General features: G+C 41.1%; 1 protein-coding gene across 11 annotated transcripts in view; it reads right to left on the bottom strand.

Annotated features, from left to right (window-relative positions):
* LOC126268005 (F-actin-monooxygenase Mical) overlaps positions 1-14,460 on the bottom strand; it is a 505,795-nt gene that overhangs the window by 104,443 nt on the left and 386,892 nt on the right. For all 11 annotated transcript variants that reach the window (XM_049973389.1, XM_049973388.1, XM_049973387.1 and 8 more), the window contains one exon: positions 7,357-10,809. In XM_049973389.1, coding sequence (XP_049829346.1) covers positions 7,357-10,809 — 3,453 coding nt within the window. The remainder of the gene's footprint in view (positions 1-7,356; positions 10,810-14,460) is intronic.

Below are 14,460 nucleotides of genomic sequence, written 5' to 3'. Positions count from 1 at the left end.
TGTACGAACTGTTCATTGAATGCAAAGAACTAGGCAAGGCTTAAATGAAGTAAATATGTTCAATTTGTTTCTGTGGAAATGTGAGTGTGGCGTTTTTGTGCAACATTTTCACTGTTGACTATATTGTTGTGGAAATTACTGGAAAAAGTAGCTAAGAGATAGTGTTTGAACTGGTAGTGCTGGCACTGTCTAGTCCAATGTTCAGATACTGGAATCTTTACGAAAACAGATAGATAGCTACTAGGCTGTGATAATTGACATTTGAGTAGTGAGACATTTAATCCTGTCTCACAGGTCAAAGTAAGAATGACACCTCTTATTATACTGATTTTGCATGGGTGGCAGTGCAACGAATTACTCTGGGTCTGCCAATAAATGTTTCCAGTTAAATTTGTGGAGCAGAATGTTGCATAATTTACTTCAGGCACTGCATTTAGTCACAAGTGTGTCTGCATCTGCAAGTAGGGTGCAACAAAGTCTCCAATGCATGGATAAAAGCAATGTGTCAATACATATGCTGACTGATTCTCATAATTATTAGTAAGAGTAGAATATCATGAGTCATAATTTGTGGAAAGGGTACTTTATAAAAGTATTTTGCAATGGCTGCCTGTTTGGTAAGTATTCAAGTAAATAGTGCCCATCTGCATTTTCTCATTGCTGTAGAGATTAACACAAATTGGTGTTTGCTATGTTCATTACATATCCGTTGATTTGGATAATTTATTGAAGAACATTATCCTTCAGTGCTTGTAACATATGAAGTTCATTGCACTACATATGTGGTTTTAAATGGACCCATTTAGATTATACAAAGGAGCAAGTGAAGAAACGAATGGTGCAATCAAGTGTCTTTACATCTTTTTATGTAGCAGTTAAGTGTCTTACAACTGTCATTACTGCTATGACTGAGTAATTGTGGTCCTATCCTGCCAAAATCCTTCTCCTTGACAATATACAACTTTCTCTGTTTTAATTCTTGTGTTGATGATGTAGTATGTACTGTATTATTTAAAGTAAGTGTGTTTTTGATATTCAATACAGCCACAAAATTCAGTCCTATTAGGATCACATTATGGTATATCCCATAACCTCTACTGTCTGAAGAAGCTGCCACAGTAGGATATTAAGCTTATATTCAAAAAAACCTTTTCACATTCTAGCTTGGTCATCCTGATTTATGTTAATTGAATTTCTTCTGAATCAGTTCAGATGACAGCCCATTAGCAGGCCACAGACAAGAGGGTTCTAGCTACAGGCTATGGATACTTCCAACAGACTCTGGTACACCAGCAGTTCCCCCACCTACGTGTTAGGGACGACATAGCCTTCAGCCCATTAGCTGCACTTCTTGGAACTGGCGACACAGTCTCCTCACAGCTGAGCACACTCAGGGAGTTCGTGAGTTTTCCTGTGGTTTCCACATGACAGTAAGTTCTTGATGCTCCCAGCACGGTGAAGGAGCACACCAATCACCACATCAAAAGATTTATACAACTGCACTGCAAAAGACCTTATTTGTGGAAAATGACATATGAACATTACATGAACACAAATGTAACAAAAATGGCATGTGAAGAATTGGTCGTTGGTTGGTTGGTTGGTTGGTTGTGGGAGTAAAGGGACCAGACTACTATGGTCATCGGTCCCTTTTTCCATAAAAAACTAAAACCACCCGAAGAGAATAAAAAACGAACAACAGGAAAGACAGCAGACGAAACAGGACAAGAAATACTCTGACAGAGACCAGACAAAACAAATTAAAACACACAGTGTGATGGTGGTTGACCGACCGAAGAGAAAAAGAGGAAAAGCCAACCACCAAGAACACCTTAAAAACTCAGTTTAAAATCAGAGGCTAAAAGCCAGAATCAACACTAAAAAACAAACACTCAGATTAAAGGATAAAAAACCCCTGCCCGAATAAAACACAAAACCAAGTCCACCATGGCAGAGTCATCTGATAAAAGAGCAGAGAGCATGTGAGGCATTGCAAAAGTCTACGGTTAAAAGAGTGCACTCCGACAGAATATGGACCTCCGTCAAGGACGCCCCGCAACGACAAAGAGGGGGATCCTCACGACACAGTAAATAACTGTGCATCAGTCGGGTGTGGCCAATGTGGAGCCGACAAAGGACAACTGAGTCCCTGTGGTTGGCTCGCATGGATGACCGCCACACAGTCATCCTCTCCTTGATATGACGGAGTTTGTTTGGCACGGGCAGGTTGCGCCAATCAGTGTCCCATAGACCGAAGACTTTGCGGCATAATAGTGCCCGCAAATCAGTCGCCGGGATGCAAATCTCCAGAGATGGTGCACTGGTGGCCTCTTTCGCCAGGCGGTCAACAGTTTCATTGCTGGGTATACCAACATGGCCTGGGGTCCAAACAAAGACCACAGACCTGCTGCTACAGGCGAGAGTATGCAGGGACTCCTGGATAGCCATCACCAGATGAGAACGAAGGAAACACTGGTCGAGAGCTCGTAAACTGCTCAGGGAATCACTACAGATAACGAAGGACTCACCTGAGCAGGAGCGGATATACACTAGGGCACGAAAGATGGCGACCAGCTCAGCAGTGTAAACACTGCAGCCAGCCGGCAACGAACATTGTTCAGAATGGTCCCCTAGAGTTAGTGCATAACCGACACGACCAGCAACCATCGAACCATCGGTGTAGACAACGCCAGAGCCCTGATACGAGGCCAGGATGGAATAAAAGCAGCGTCAGAAGGCCTCCGGAGGGACTGAGTCCTTCGGGCCCTGTGCCAAGTCGAGCCGAAGGCAAGGGCGAGGCATAAACCACGGGGGTGTATGCAGAGGGGCCCGGAAAGGAGGTGGGACAGGGAAACGACCCAAGCCCGTAGAGAAGCTGTTTGACACGTACGACGATTGAACAACCCGACCGGGGCCAATGTTCTGGCAGAAGGATGAATGACTGCGGGAACAGGACACGATAATTTGGATGCCCGGGCAAGCTAAAAACATGGGCAGCATAAGCGGACAGTAATTGTTGGCATCGTAACCGCAGTGGAGGGACACTTGCCTCCACAAGTATGCTGTCCACAGGGCTGATTCGGAAGGCACCAGTGGCTAGTCATGTCCCGCTGTGGAGGATTGGGTCCAGCACCCGCAAAGCAGATGGGGATGCTGAGCCATAAGCCAGACTCCCATAGTTCAGACGGGACTGGACTAACGCCTGGTAAAGCCGTAGCCCGACGACCAGCGGCCTGTGGCTTCTTCAGCCACTGGTTGGTGTCTGCTGTGTCGCTGGTAGGAACCTGGGAAGGGAGTGACCCAAGGGATCCCTTCCGAGCGAGAGAAGCCGAAGAAGACTTATGCTTCTCCGGATTAGAAGTGGGGACTGGTGTCCCCGGTGGTTTAGTGGGTGCTGCTCCCAAGGTAGATGGTGTGGGAGCAACAGCAAGAGAAGGAGCTGGAGCAGGAGTGACAGTGGAGGCATAAGATGACATCAAGCGCACGGGATGTAGCCATTCAAATTTCCGCTTAGCCTCAGTGTAAGTCAGTCAGTCCGGGGTCTTATATTCCATGATTTTGAATTCTTTCTGTAAGATCCTGCAGTCTGGCGAGCAAGGTGAATGAGGCTCTCCGCAGTTGGCACAGATGGGAGGCGGAGCACATGGAATATTGGGATGAGATGGGCGCCTGCAATCTCGACATGTGAGGCTGGAAGTACAGCGGGAAGACATATGGCTGAACTTCCAGCACTTAAAGGACCGCACTGGGGGAGGGATATAGGCTTGACGTCACAACGGTTGACCATCACCTTGACCATCTCCGGTAATGTATCACTCTCAAAGGCCAAGATGAAGGCACCGGTAGCAACCTGATTGTCCCTCGGACCCCGATGAACGCGCCGGACGAAATAAACACCTCTAAGTTGGCGCGCAGCTCGTCATCAGACTGCAGAAGTAGGTCCCTATGGAAAATAACACCCTGGACCATATTTAAACTCTTATGTGGTGTGATGGTAACGTTAACATCCCCCAACTTGTCACAAGTAAGCAACCTATGTGACTGGGCGGAGGATGCTGTTTTTATCAAAACAGACCCAGAGCGCATTTTAGACAAGCCCTCCACCTCCCCAAACTTGTCCTCCAAATGCTCTACACAGAACTGAGGCTTCGCAGATACAAAGGATTCCCCATCAGCTCTGGTACAGACGAGATACCTAGGCGAATACATGTCACTATCATTCATTGCCTTTCGTTCCTCCCATGGTGTGGCCAGGGATGGGAACGATTTGGGGTCATAAACGTTAGCTTTAAAATGAGCCCTTGAACACGTAGAGACTGCTGGTGGCTGGCCACCAGCAAGAGATGATGTACCACGCTTCATTGCGGTACATCCGCCCTGATGCCACCTACTCTGACCAAAGGCCCTCCCCATGGGCGCCACCCAGCCACAGCAACAGCCACCTGGCAGGATGGCCATTGCCGGGAGTCCTGATGCCCCAGGGTGATGGGCATCTACTCCTTGGCATACATGGGGAGTAAACGGGGCAGGCATCAGTAGAGCAATCCCTGTGTTGTCAGGGGGCTACAACCAACAGGGTACATGGCGGACCCACCGCAACGGACTGGCTACCATGCTGGATCTTAGGTGCAAAAATGTATAAGGTCGTCGTCGCAGGGAAAAGCAACACTGCACAGTGAAGCGTGGTAATTGCACCCAGGGACGTATCTTCGCCCAAGAGATGGAAAACGAGCGGGACACCATTGCAACGACGAGGAAGCCGGCTAAAGGTCTCAATGCATGACAGATACAGTGCACCATGTAAGGCGCCCTTCCTCAATCGGCTCGCTCTGCGGAAAAATTTTGAAATATGGAAGTCAAACCTGAGAGGGGACCATCACATAAGGCCGAAACGTTTGAGACTCCTTTTAGTCGCCTCTTACGACAGGCAGGAATACCGTGGGCCTATTCTTACCCCTGAACCCGCAGGGGGGGGGAGAATTGGTTCGAACATTTCTGAATGATATTCCAATTGGACCACAACGAAATAAAAACTAAGTTAAAAAAGGCCGAAATGTCTGAGACTCCTTTTAGTCGCCTCTTACGACAGGCAGGAATACCGCGGGCCTATTCTTACCCCCGAACCCACAGGGCGGGGGGAGGGAATTGGTTCGTATATTTCTAAATGATATTCCAATTGGACCACAACGAAATAAAAACTAAGTTAAAAAATTTGTGACCAAGTTTCAGAAAAGTGGAAGCCTCTGAAAGAAATGAATTAATGGGGGTGGGGGCGGATGAATTATATAAATCAACATTATGGCGACCACCAATAAAAAGACTTATCTTAGAAGCTAGATTAAGGAAAGGCAAACCTACGTTTCAAGCATTTGTAGACTTAGAGAAAGCTTTTGACAATGTTGACTGGAATACTCTCTTTCAGATTCTGAAGGTGGCAGGGTAAAGTACAGGGAGCGAAAGGCTATTTACAATTTGTACAGAAACCAGACGACAGTTATAAGAGTGGAGGGGCACGAAAGGGAAGCAGTGGTTGGGAAGGGAGTGAGACAGGGTTGTAGCCTATCCCCGATGTTATTCAATCTGTATATTGAGCAAGCAGTGAAGGAAACAAAAGAAAAATTCAGGGTAGGTATTAAAATCCATGGAGAAGAAATAAAAACTTTGAGGTTCGCCGATTTGATCGTAATTCTGTCAGAGACAGAAAAGGACTTGGAAGAGCAGTTGAACGGAATGCACAGTGTTTTGAAAGGAGAGTATAAGATGAACATAAACAAACGCAAAACAGGTGTTGCAGATGGAATTAGATTAGGAAATGAGACACTTAAAGCAGTAAACGAGTTTTGCTATTTGGGGAGCAAAATAACTGATGATGGTCGAAGCAGAGAGGATATAAAATGTAGACTGGCAATGGCAAGGAAAGCGTTTCTGAAGAAGAGAAATTTGTTAACTTCGAGTATAGATTTAAGTGTCAGGAAGTCGTTTCTGAAAGTATTTGTATGGTGCGTAGCCATGTATGGAAGTGAAACATGGACGATAACTAGCTTGGACAAGAAGAGAATAGAAGCTTTTGAAATGTGGTGCTGCAGAAGAAAATGCTGACGATTAGATGGGTAGATCATATAACTAATGAGGAGGTATTGAATAGGATTGGGGAGAAGAGAAGTTTGTGGCACAACTTAACTAGAAGAAGGGATCGGTTGGTAGGACATGTTCTGAGGCATCAAGGGATCATCAATTTAGTATTGCAGGGCAGCGTGGAGGGTAAAAATCGAAGAGGGAGACCAAGAGATGAATACACTAAAGATATTCAGAAGGATGTAGGTTGCAGTAGGTACTGGGAGATCAAGAAGCTTGCACAGGATAGATAGCATGGAGAGCTGCATCAAACCAGTCTCAGGACTGAAGACCACAACAACAACATTATGCACAACTTATGCCCATTGTTTTACAGGTACTATGAGTTACTGCATTTTACAAAGAATCAAAAATGCCCTCTTCGTAGTGCATCAATCCTTCGGAATTCCCAGAGGGGTACTAGCAATCCACAATGCAGTGTTGAAAGAAGCAGCTGGAATGTTGCCTTTCAGCAATCTATTTTTCTATTCATTTGTGTGATTTCTCTTTTGAGAACTATATGAATACATAGCTTACAAACTGTCGGTGGCTGCCACAATTTTCTTCCTACTTTTATCATTCATACATATTTTCTCTTGAAAATATAAATAAATTTTAAAATTTTAAAATGTACTACAATATAATGCCTATACATGTCACACTGTACAATATACTTTCAGCATGACACAGTTGTAACTCCTGAAATCTGTCATTTATGACCTCTGGACTGTTGAACATACACTGCATTCTTTATCCAAGGATAAAACATGAAAATCTGCTGATTTACCCCACACATGAAGGAACACAGCCTCCAGGCAGATCAGACAGACTAGATCTGAAGGGTGGTGCCGGCACATAAGCACAAAAAATGATGAACTTGGGACTGGCAGTCAAATCCATCAAAAATACCCTTGCAATTGGCTCACAGTTCTATGCTGTTGCAGAAATTCATCCATGTGTGGCCAGTTATTATCATTCCTTCCCTCATACATGGCTTACTGAACTATTGCTCTATTACTGATGATCTGAGTACTTTGAAAACATTAGTATTCAACAAAGAAGCCTAAAGATGAAAATTCACTGAGTTTTACAGTTAATATACTGCTCAGCCACCAGACTGTGAGTGTGATGTGAAATGAGATAAAAGAATTTTAAGGTAGTAGCTTCATAGTGGAAAAGAATAACAAAAATCAAACAACACTCCTTAAAATTAGGTGCAAATTTGAATGAGAAGTTACTTACCACTACTGATGTCGGGGATAGCGACTGCTTTGAAGAAACAGGTGATCCACATATTCCTGTTGGACTATTATTGCTTACAGGTGACCTTAATGGTGTTAACGATGACTGATTTTCATCTGAGTCTTTGGTACTCATTACTGATGTATCAGCAACAGAAGTAATGTTTGAAGTTCCATTTCTGTTCTCCTTGTGAGGTTCTCCATGGTTGTTTGAAGTGAATTCTGTTCTCCTATTTTTTTCTTCCTTTGACATCTCTCCAGTAACTTTACGTTCATGTTTTGTCCTAGGTGGTGCAACAGGTGGCTTTAAAGTGATATCTGGTGTTTTGAATAACACTTTTGTGATGTCAGGTAATGAAAATGCTTCAGGGTTTGTTAGAGGAGTGTGTGGAAGAGAAGAGGAATATTTTTCTGGAGACCTGCAAAATTTTGAAGGGCGATGACTAGATTTAAATGATGAGTGATATGACAGTGGACGACTTCCTTTCGCTGTCTTCTTAAATGATGTTAGTGGCGTAAAAAACTGTTCAGTTTCTTCAGTAACGAGGACAGAGTCGTCAGATAATGGCATTTTTAAGTCCTGGCCACTTTCCATGGGACTATTAAATCTTTCACCGGTCTCTCCAGGAGATGGAGGAATTACAGTAGGCATTTCTAATTTCTTGACACCTGATGGTATCAGAGATTCATCCTTTTCAGGAGAATTTGGAGGAAACAAAGTAGGATCTGATGTGCGCCTAGGAGCAAGAGATGGTGGGCTATAAACGCCACTGAAGCATTTCCTTGACTTTCTATCTTGACTAGAGCGTTTTTGAGGTAAATGTTTGTCTAGAACCATTTTGTGAACAATGTCTTTCTGGACTGACCTCTCCCTTGATATTTCTTTCAGTTTTCTTGAAGTATTGGGTGATTTTGTATGATGTAGACCAGAATAATCTTCACTGTTAGTGGCAGGTACTAACTTCAGTTGCTCTACTTCAGAGTCTACACCTTGTAATACTAGTGGGTCTTTATCTTTTTGTCTAGATTTTGTGATATTTATCGAATCTCTTATATTGCTGAAGGTAGGAACATGTTCCCCACAATTGCTAGCATAATTATTGCAAGTCTTTTGAGAAAAATCATCAGTATTTGAATTTCCACCATTCTTTGGAGGTTCAGGATCACTTTTTGGCGTGTAAAACAGTTCATCTTCACAAGTAGAATCATTATTTGTACACTTGTTGGGCAGTTTCTCTTTCACTGTATCTGTATCACTTGTCATTTCTTCTGTGGAAGTCCTTTCTCGTTGAAGTGAATTGTCATCCTCCTCTTTTGACATGTGCGCAGATTCCTTGCTGGAAGTTTGTTTAGGACTACTATCATTCTCATCAGAATTATCATCACATTCACTAACAATTAATGTAGGCAGAACAGGGACAGGCATGGTTTGTTCTATTAAAGCTGGAATTTCTAAAACAGGTGTAACAACATCATCAGAATCAACAAACTGTACATAGCCACTGTTTTTTATTAATGTTTTGTTAGTTGCTGCTAAAACATCATCTGAATCACTTTCATTTTCTTCTCCTGTATCCATGAACTCAATATTCTCTATATCAGACAATAAGCAAGACACAGTTTTTACTTCATGATGATGATACAGAGGGATTTCAGTCTGACAATGTATCTTATCTTTATTACTGTCATCATCGAGATCTTCTGTTTTAGCAATACTTTTTTGGTATCCTGCAGAAAAATTTTTCTCTGGCGTATTTTTACTACTTTTTGGCTTCTTATGGTGTCTAACAGTAACAAAATGTGGATTAATATTAAACTCTACATCATCTAGATCTTCTGAAACTACAGCATCACCATCATGTGCCCAATCAGATAATTCTGTCTCTGTTAATGCTGCAAATGTAGCTTCATGTTCATGTGACTCAGAAAAGTCACTTCTCGAAGGAGGTGTTGATGGGCTACTATGATCGCTATTAACAGAATTATGCCTAACTTTAGCCAAATCACTGTTAGATTTATCAATAACAACACTTTTCTCTGACACTTTTTCAACACTAATGGCATCACTTTTTCGGAACTCTTCAGTATACTGCTTGGTAATTGGTGCTTCTGCAACAGATTCCTGTTTTGTGCAGTTTGATACATCAACATCTTCAGTCATGAGGACACCACTAGAATCATGTATTTCAACTCTCGGAGTAATTCTTTCTGGTAACTGTCCAGAAGAATGGGAATCACTTTTCTGTTTTGTATCATTTTCAACTGAACTGCTGCCTGAAGACAATGAATCAGTTTCTATATCATCATCATCATCATCATCATCATCATCATCATCATCATCATCATCATTTTCCTCATTATCATTGCCAGTCTTTGGAGTCAAGTTCCATTGCATGTCAGGTACAACTATGGATGTTTCGTGAGCTGGGCTTCTCGGTCGGTAGTCTGTTTCATCTTCTACTTTAGCCTGTGTCAAATTATCCATCCCATTACTAGCAGTTTTGGTATTTTCTGTTATTACCAACAGTTTTTGATCTCCTTCATCGGTATGAGTGTTAGAGTCTTCTTTACTCATTTCAGAGCCACTGGCACGATCTGCTTGTGCAGAAGACTTTTCAGCCCCAAAAGAAGGAACTTTTGCTTCTTTCTTTCCACAAACATGCTCAAAGGAGCCCTCCACATCTGGCAGCTCTTTCTCTTTGCGTAAAACAGGTTTTTGTATTTGTGGAAGCTGTAGTGATGGTGCAATAATTGTTGGCGATGGAGGAGAGAAATGAGTACTACTGCTAGAAGAAACTCTTGATGTTCCTTGAAGATAGGCTTGCATAGATGGACTGGGTTCTGGAGCGGGATGCAGAAGTTTCTGATGTTCTGATATAGTATCAACAAAGTTCTTTAATTTTGAATCTATTGTTGATGCTGAACCAGATTTCCTCACTGTGCCACCAATATCTGATGTGCCCAGCAAGTACCTTTTCTTCAGTTCCAGAGAAACTTTGGAGGCAATGCCCTCAGTTGAATGTGTCCTGTTAAGTAGATAGTTTCCTTGTCTAGGATTAATAAGAGGAGTAATCTGCGAAGATGTAGGTAATTTAGCATTATTATTGAGAAGATTCTTGCTAGTGACCAAATTTGAAGTAGTGAAAGAATTGGCCATTTCTGGTTGAGCTGATGAAAACTTAAGTCTAATGCCATGCTGATTCTGCACTGATGGCAACAGTGGCTTTACAGTTCCATTTATTGGATGAATATGTCCAGCTCGAGTATGAACTTTGATTGGTTCCTCAGTGTTGTATCTCTTTCTTTTTGTGACATTCCTGTCATCTACTATTATAGATGGTATATTGTGAGGAAATGATGTTCCATCATGCTCAAACTCAGAATCAGTTTCTATTTCCGTTGCTGAATTTTCAATTTCTTCATCACTGGACTCTGTTGTATCGTCAGACTGAACCTGAAAAACAACAAATAATACATTGATAAATACATGACTAAAGCAAATACTGTAATGTATAACACACACACAAGCATATAAGATAGACCAGTCTTCCAAGGGATTCAAGGCACACATTCACTTGTGTTAAATGTGAGGCATATAAGAAGAGTAAAATTAAAATTAGTTTACATTGGAGTTACCACATTGAATCCTTGACATACTGAAATCCTCAAAAAATTCCAGTGACACTTTTATTCAATCTGTAGTGAATGCACTTATGCTGATATTAAAACACTTAAATTTTAAACTCTTTATTTTCTATTGTCTATTCTATTTACTGCCATAGATGTAATGTTGACAAAATGATCTGTCCCACAGGAAATTTGCAGTTAAAATTGAAAATTTTATGGATCTGTGTGTTCATAATATATAACATTTTTCTTCTTGTTTTGATCACCGGTACCCCCATGAATCTTAGTTATCTCTGCTTTAATTGCTCCAAGTATCAAACTATGATCTTACAGAAAAAGTGAGTCATTGCTTGCCAGTGTTTGTATTGCATATGGGATTGTCCTTCATTGGAGCCAGTGTACATAATAATATCATATGAATTATAAAAAATTGCATACATGTGAAAAATACAGCAGAAGGAAATCCTCTGAGGTGAAGAAAAGGAAGAATAGGCAGTAAAGATGGTAAAAAATCTTTTAGTGCCATGTAATGCATAATAAGCAATAGTTATGTTGAAATTGTTCATGAAGCTCTCTTTAGGACCAAGTATAAATTTAGGTATTTCTAAAACTTATCAGTGCAGTTTGCTAACTGAGTAAGATTGGTTTATATTTATGCAATGTCACATGGATCTAATAATATAGAAGGAAGGACTATATGCTATGTCACAATTTTTCTGTAAATAAGTTCTTTTGAATATGAAGATTTATGACCAAATCTTGACAAAACTGATTCACACTACTGCATTGAGTACTTAAAATGAGAAAAGCAGGGAAAAGTATGGCCCTCAACATGAAACATGTTTCTGCCAACCTTATGTAAAATAAAAGGAAAATAATTTTTATCGCCATTCTAATCTGAATTGCGGCTATTAGATTAGGATGTATAAACACGATATATTAGTGGAGAACAGGCTGACTAATAACCCAGTGGTAAAAATATGACGTTAGCACTTACAAACAAGCTCAGAAGAGGACTGATCAAATGCTACATAGGCAAGTTTTGCAGCTAAGTCTCACCATATCATATAAGCTTCAGGAACTTGAGATGAGCTCGACATTCAGTCAAGACAACATAAAATAAAATGTTATGGACCCCAAATAAGAACACCAGATCATATAACTGTAGTCCTTGAGAATGACATTTATTGGAAGAACAACTGCTTCCAGCAGTACACAATTAATTCCGTGTTTATGTAGGCAACAGCCCAGTCTTTCAAGGTACTTTGATGGCACAGGCATTGAAGAGCATGAAAATGATTAACTACAGATACAGCCAGTCAAAAGTCATCAAAAGTACAGAGTCTTATAACAGTATCAGCCATTCAGTCACTGGTACTTTCCAAACATCTCAACAAAAATGTGGAGGAAAGAAGATACTTTTAATCACACTATAAAATGTTTATTCCTAATGTCACATGTTCACAACCTATAGTTCTGAAAGCAAAGAATGAAGCCTTCGCTTTTTATGATTATGTAATTATGATACTCAACTTTTTGAAGTTTTGTGACCAATAAAAAATAATAATGCTAATAGCCCTCAAAGTATTTTTTCTACTAACAAGAAGAAATATACATTTGAAGTTTCATTTCTTTAATTAGTAATCATGATAATGATAATAATAATAATAATCATGATAATGATAATAATAATAATAATAATAATAATAATAATAATAACCCAAACCCTGTCAGTGAAGAGTAATTAATAATTCAAACTAACATATTAACTGTAATAATAATATTACTTAACGACATTAAGTTCTTCACATATTCCATCTTGTAAAGTATTTCTGTAGTAATTGACATTGCGGTGAAAAACTTTTAGCAACAATTTTTGTCTATAGCTGTTATTCAATGCAACAAGCACCACGAGTGACAGGTGTCAAGTAATAGTTGTTTTTTTTTCCTTCCTTCTTTTTTTTTTTTTGAGAATTTCAGTAACTTGTCATCAAAACAATGTAATACAGCAAACATGCAAAAATGGCCTTTAAGAGCAAGTTAATACCCCATCTGAGAAGAAACACAAAATAATGTGAGGCAGCAGTACGTGTGTTAGTTACTTACTATGACAGAAAATGGTATAAAGTAGAAAATTGAAAATGTGAACACGTACATACTAACAACAAGATTTTTAGACTACTAAAATGTTTCACTTGAAATAAATCAAATTACAACATCAAACCATTTGTTAATCTAAGCAGAGTTGTTATATATTGTCCCACATTAGTATATGGGCGTGTTGGCTGCCAAGTAGTATAAATCACAAAAATTTAAAAAAATTGACAGACACCACTTTATCATTACTAAACAGGCAGATCTTTGTATCTGAGAAGTGACATGATCCTAGCTCAGAAGTTTCCTCACAGAGATCCCAGAATGTTATTACAGTGAAAGAAACTATAGCTAAGTGCTTTGACAATCAAGTGGTGTAAGTTCAAGCTCTCATGGCAGCCAAGTCTGTCACCATCGAATGAAAACCTTGATTGGATTGGACTGGTGGTGTTACAGGGACCAAACCAAGAGGTCGTAAGTCCATTCACCTGGCAAAAGCCAACAAAGAGGAAGAACTTAGAGGACAAATCCTGATGAACCTGACTGCATCTGAGGAACAAGAATTAAAAAGGTGGGATGGGAAGGAGCCAGGCCGGACACCACGAAGCGAGGATAGCTATGGACCCTCTGCGTCGGAGCAGGGAGAAGGGCACCTCTCCCATTCCTGCTGTGGCTGATGAGGCCAATGTGCCATACTTCACAGGGAGGAGCAGAAATCACCTTCACAGATAAAACATAAAACCAGATCAGTCACTTTGGCAACCATCTGCTAGTGCCAGACACAGTATGTCAGCAAGTTTTAAGGTTTTGCCATAAGGCGGTCAAATTGAGGCAGTCCAGCAGGACATAAACCACTGTCAGAAGGGTACCACACCAACACTAGGGTGGATCCTCACATTGTAAGATGTAGCCATGAGTCAGCCAACTGTGGGCAATGTAATTTTGGTCTATGTGAATGTGGCAGAGAATTGTAAATTCTTCCCTGCGAGAAGCACGAAGGGAAAATTACCACCTGGCCACGGTCCCCTTTAGTGCTCGCAGTTTGTTCAGAGAAAACAGGGCACACCAATCTGTGTTCCAAGTCTCCAACAACTGAAAATCCCACTCCAGGGCAGCTACCACCAAAGTCAGCATCCTGGTAGCCAACTTGACCAACCAATCAGCATGTTCATTCCCTGGAATCCCGCCATAACCTGAGGTCTAGAGAGAGACTGACGATTGAGCTTGATGGAGGTAAGAAAGGAGATCCTGGACAGTGACAACCAGTGGGTGCTGAGGGTAGCACTTGTCAACAGGTCAACAGCCTAGAGATTAGTTTGAGAATCACTGCCAATTAAGAATGTCTCAACGGTGCAAGAATGAACATGGCTGAGGGCCCAAGCGA

Source organism: Schistocerca gregaria, chromosome 4 (genome assembly GCF_023897955.1).
Source record: "Schistocerca gregaria isolate iqSchGreg1 chromosome 4, iqSchGreg1.2, whole genome shotgun sequence".
NCBI classification, from domain to species: domain Eukaryota; kingdom Metazoa; phylum Arthropoda; class Insecta; order Orthoptera; family Acrididae; genus Schistocerca; species Schistocerca gregaria.
Note: the sequence above shows the minus strand (reverse complement) of the source record. Positions and strands in the feature narration are given on the sequence as shown.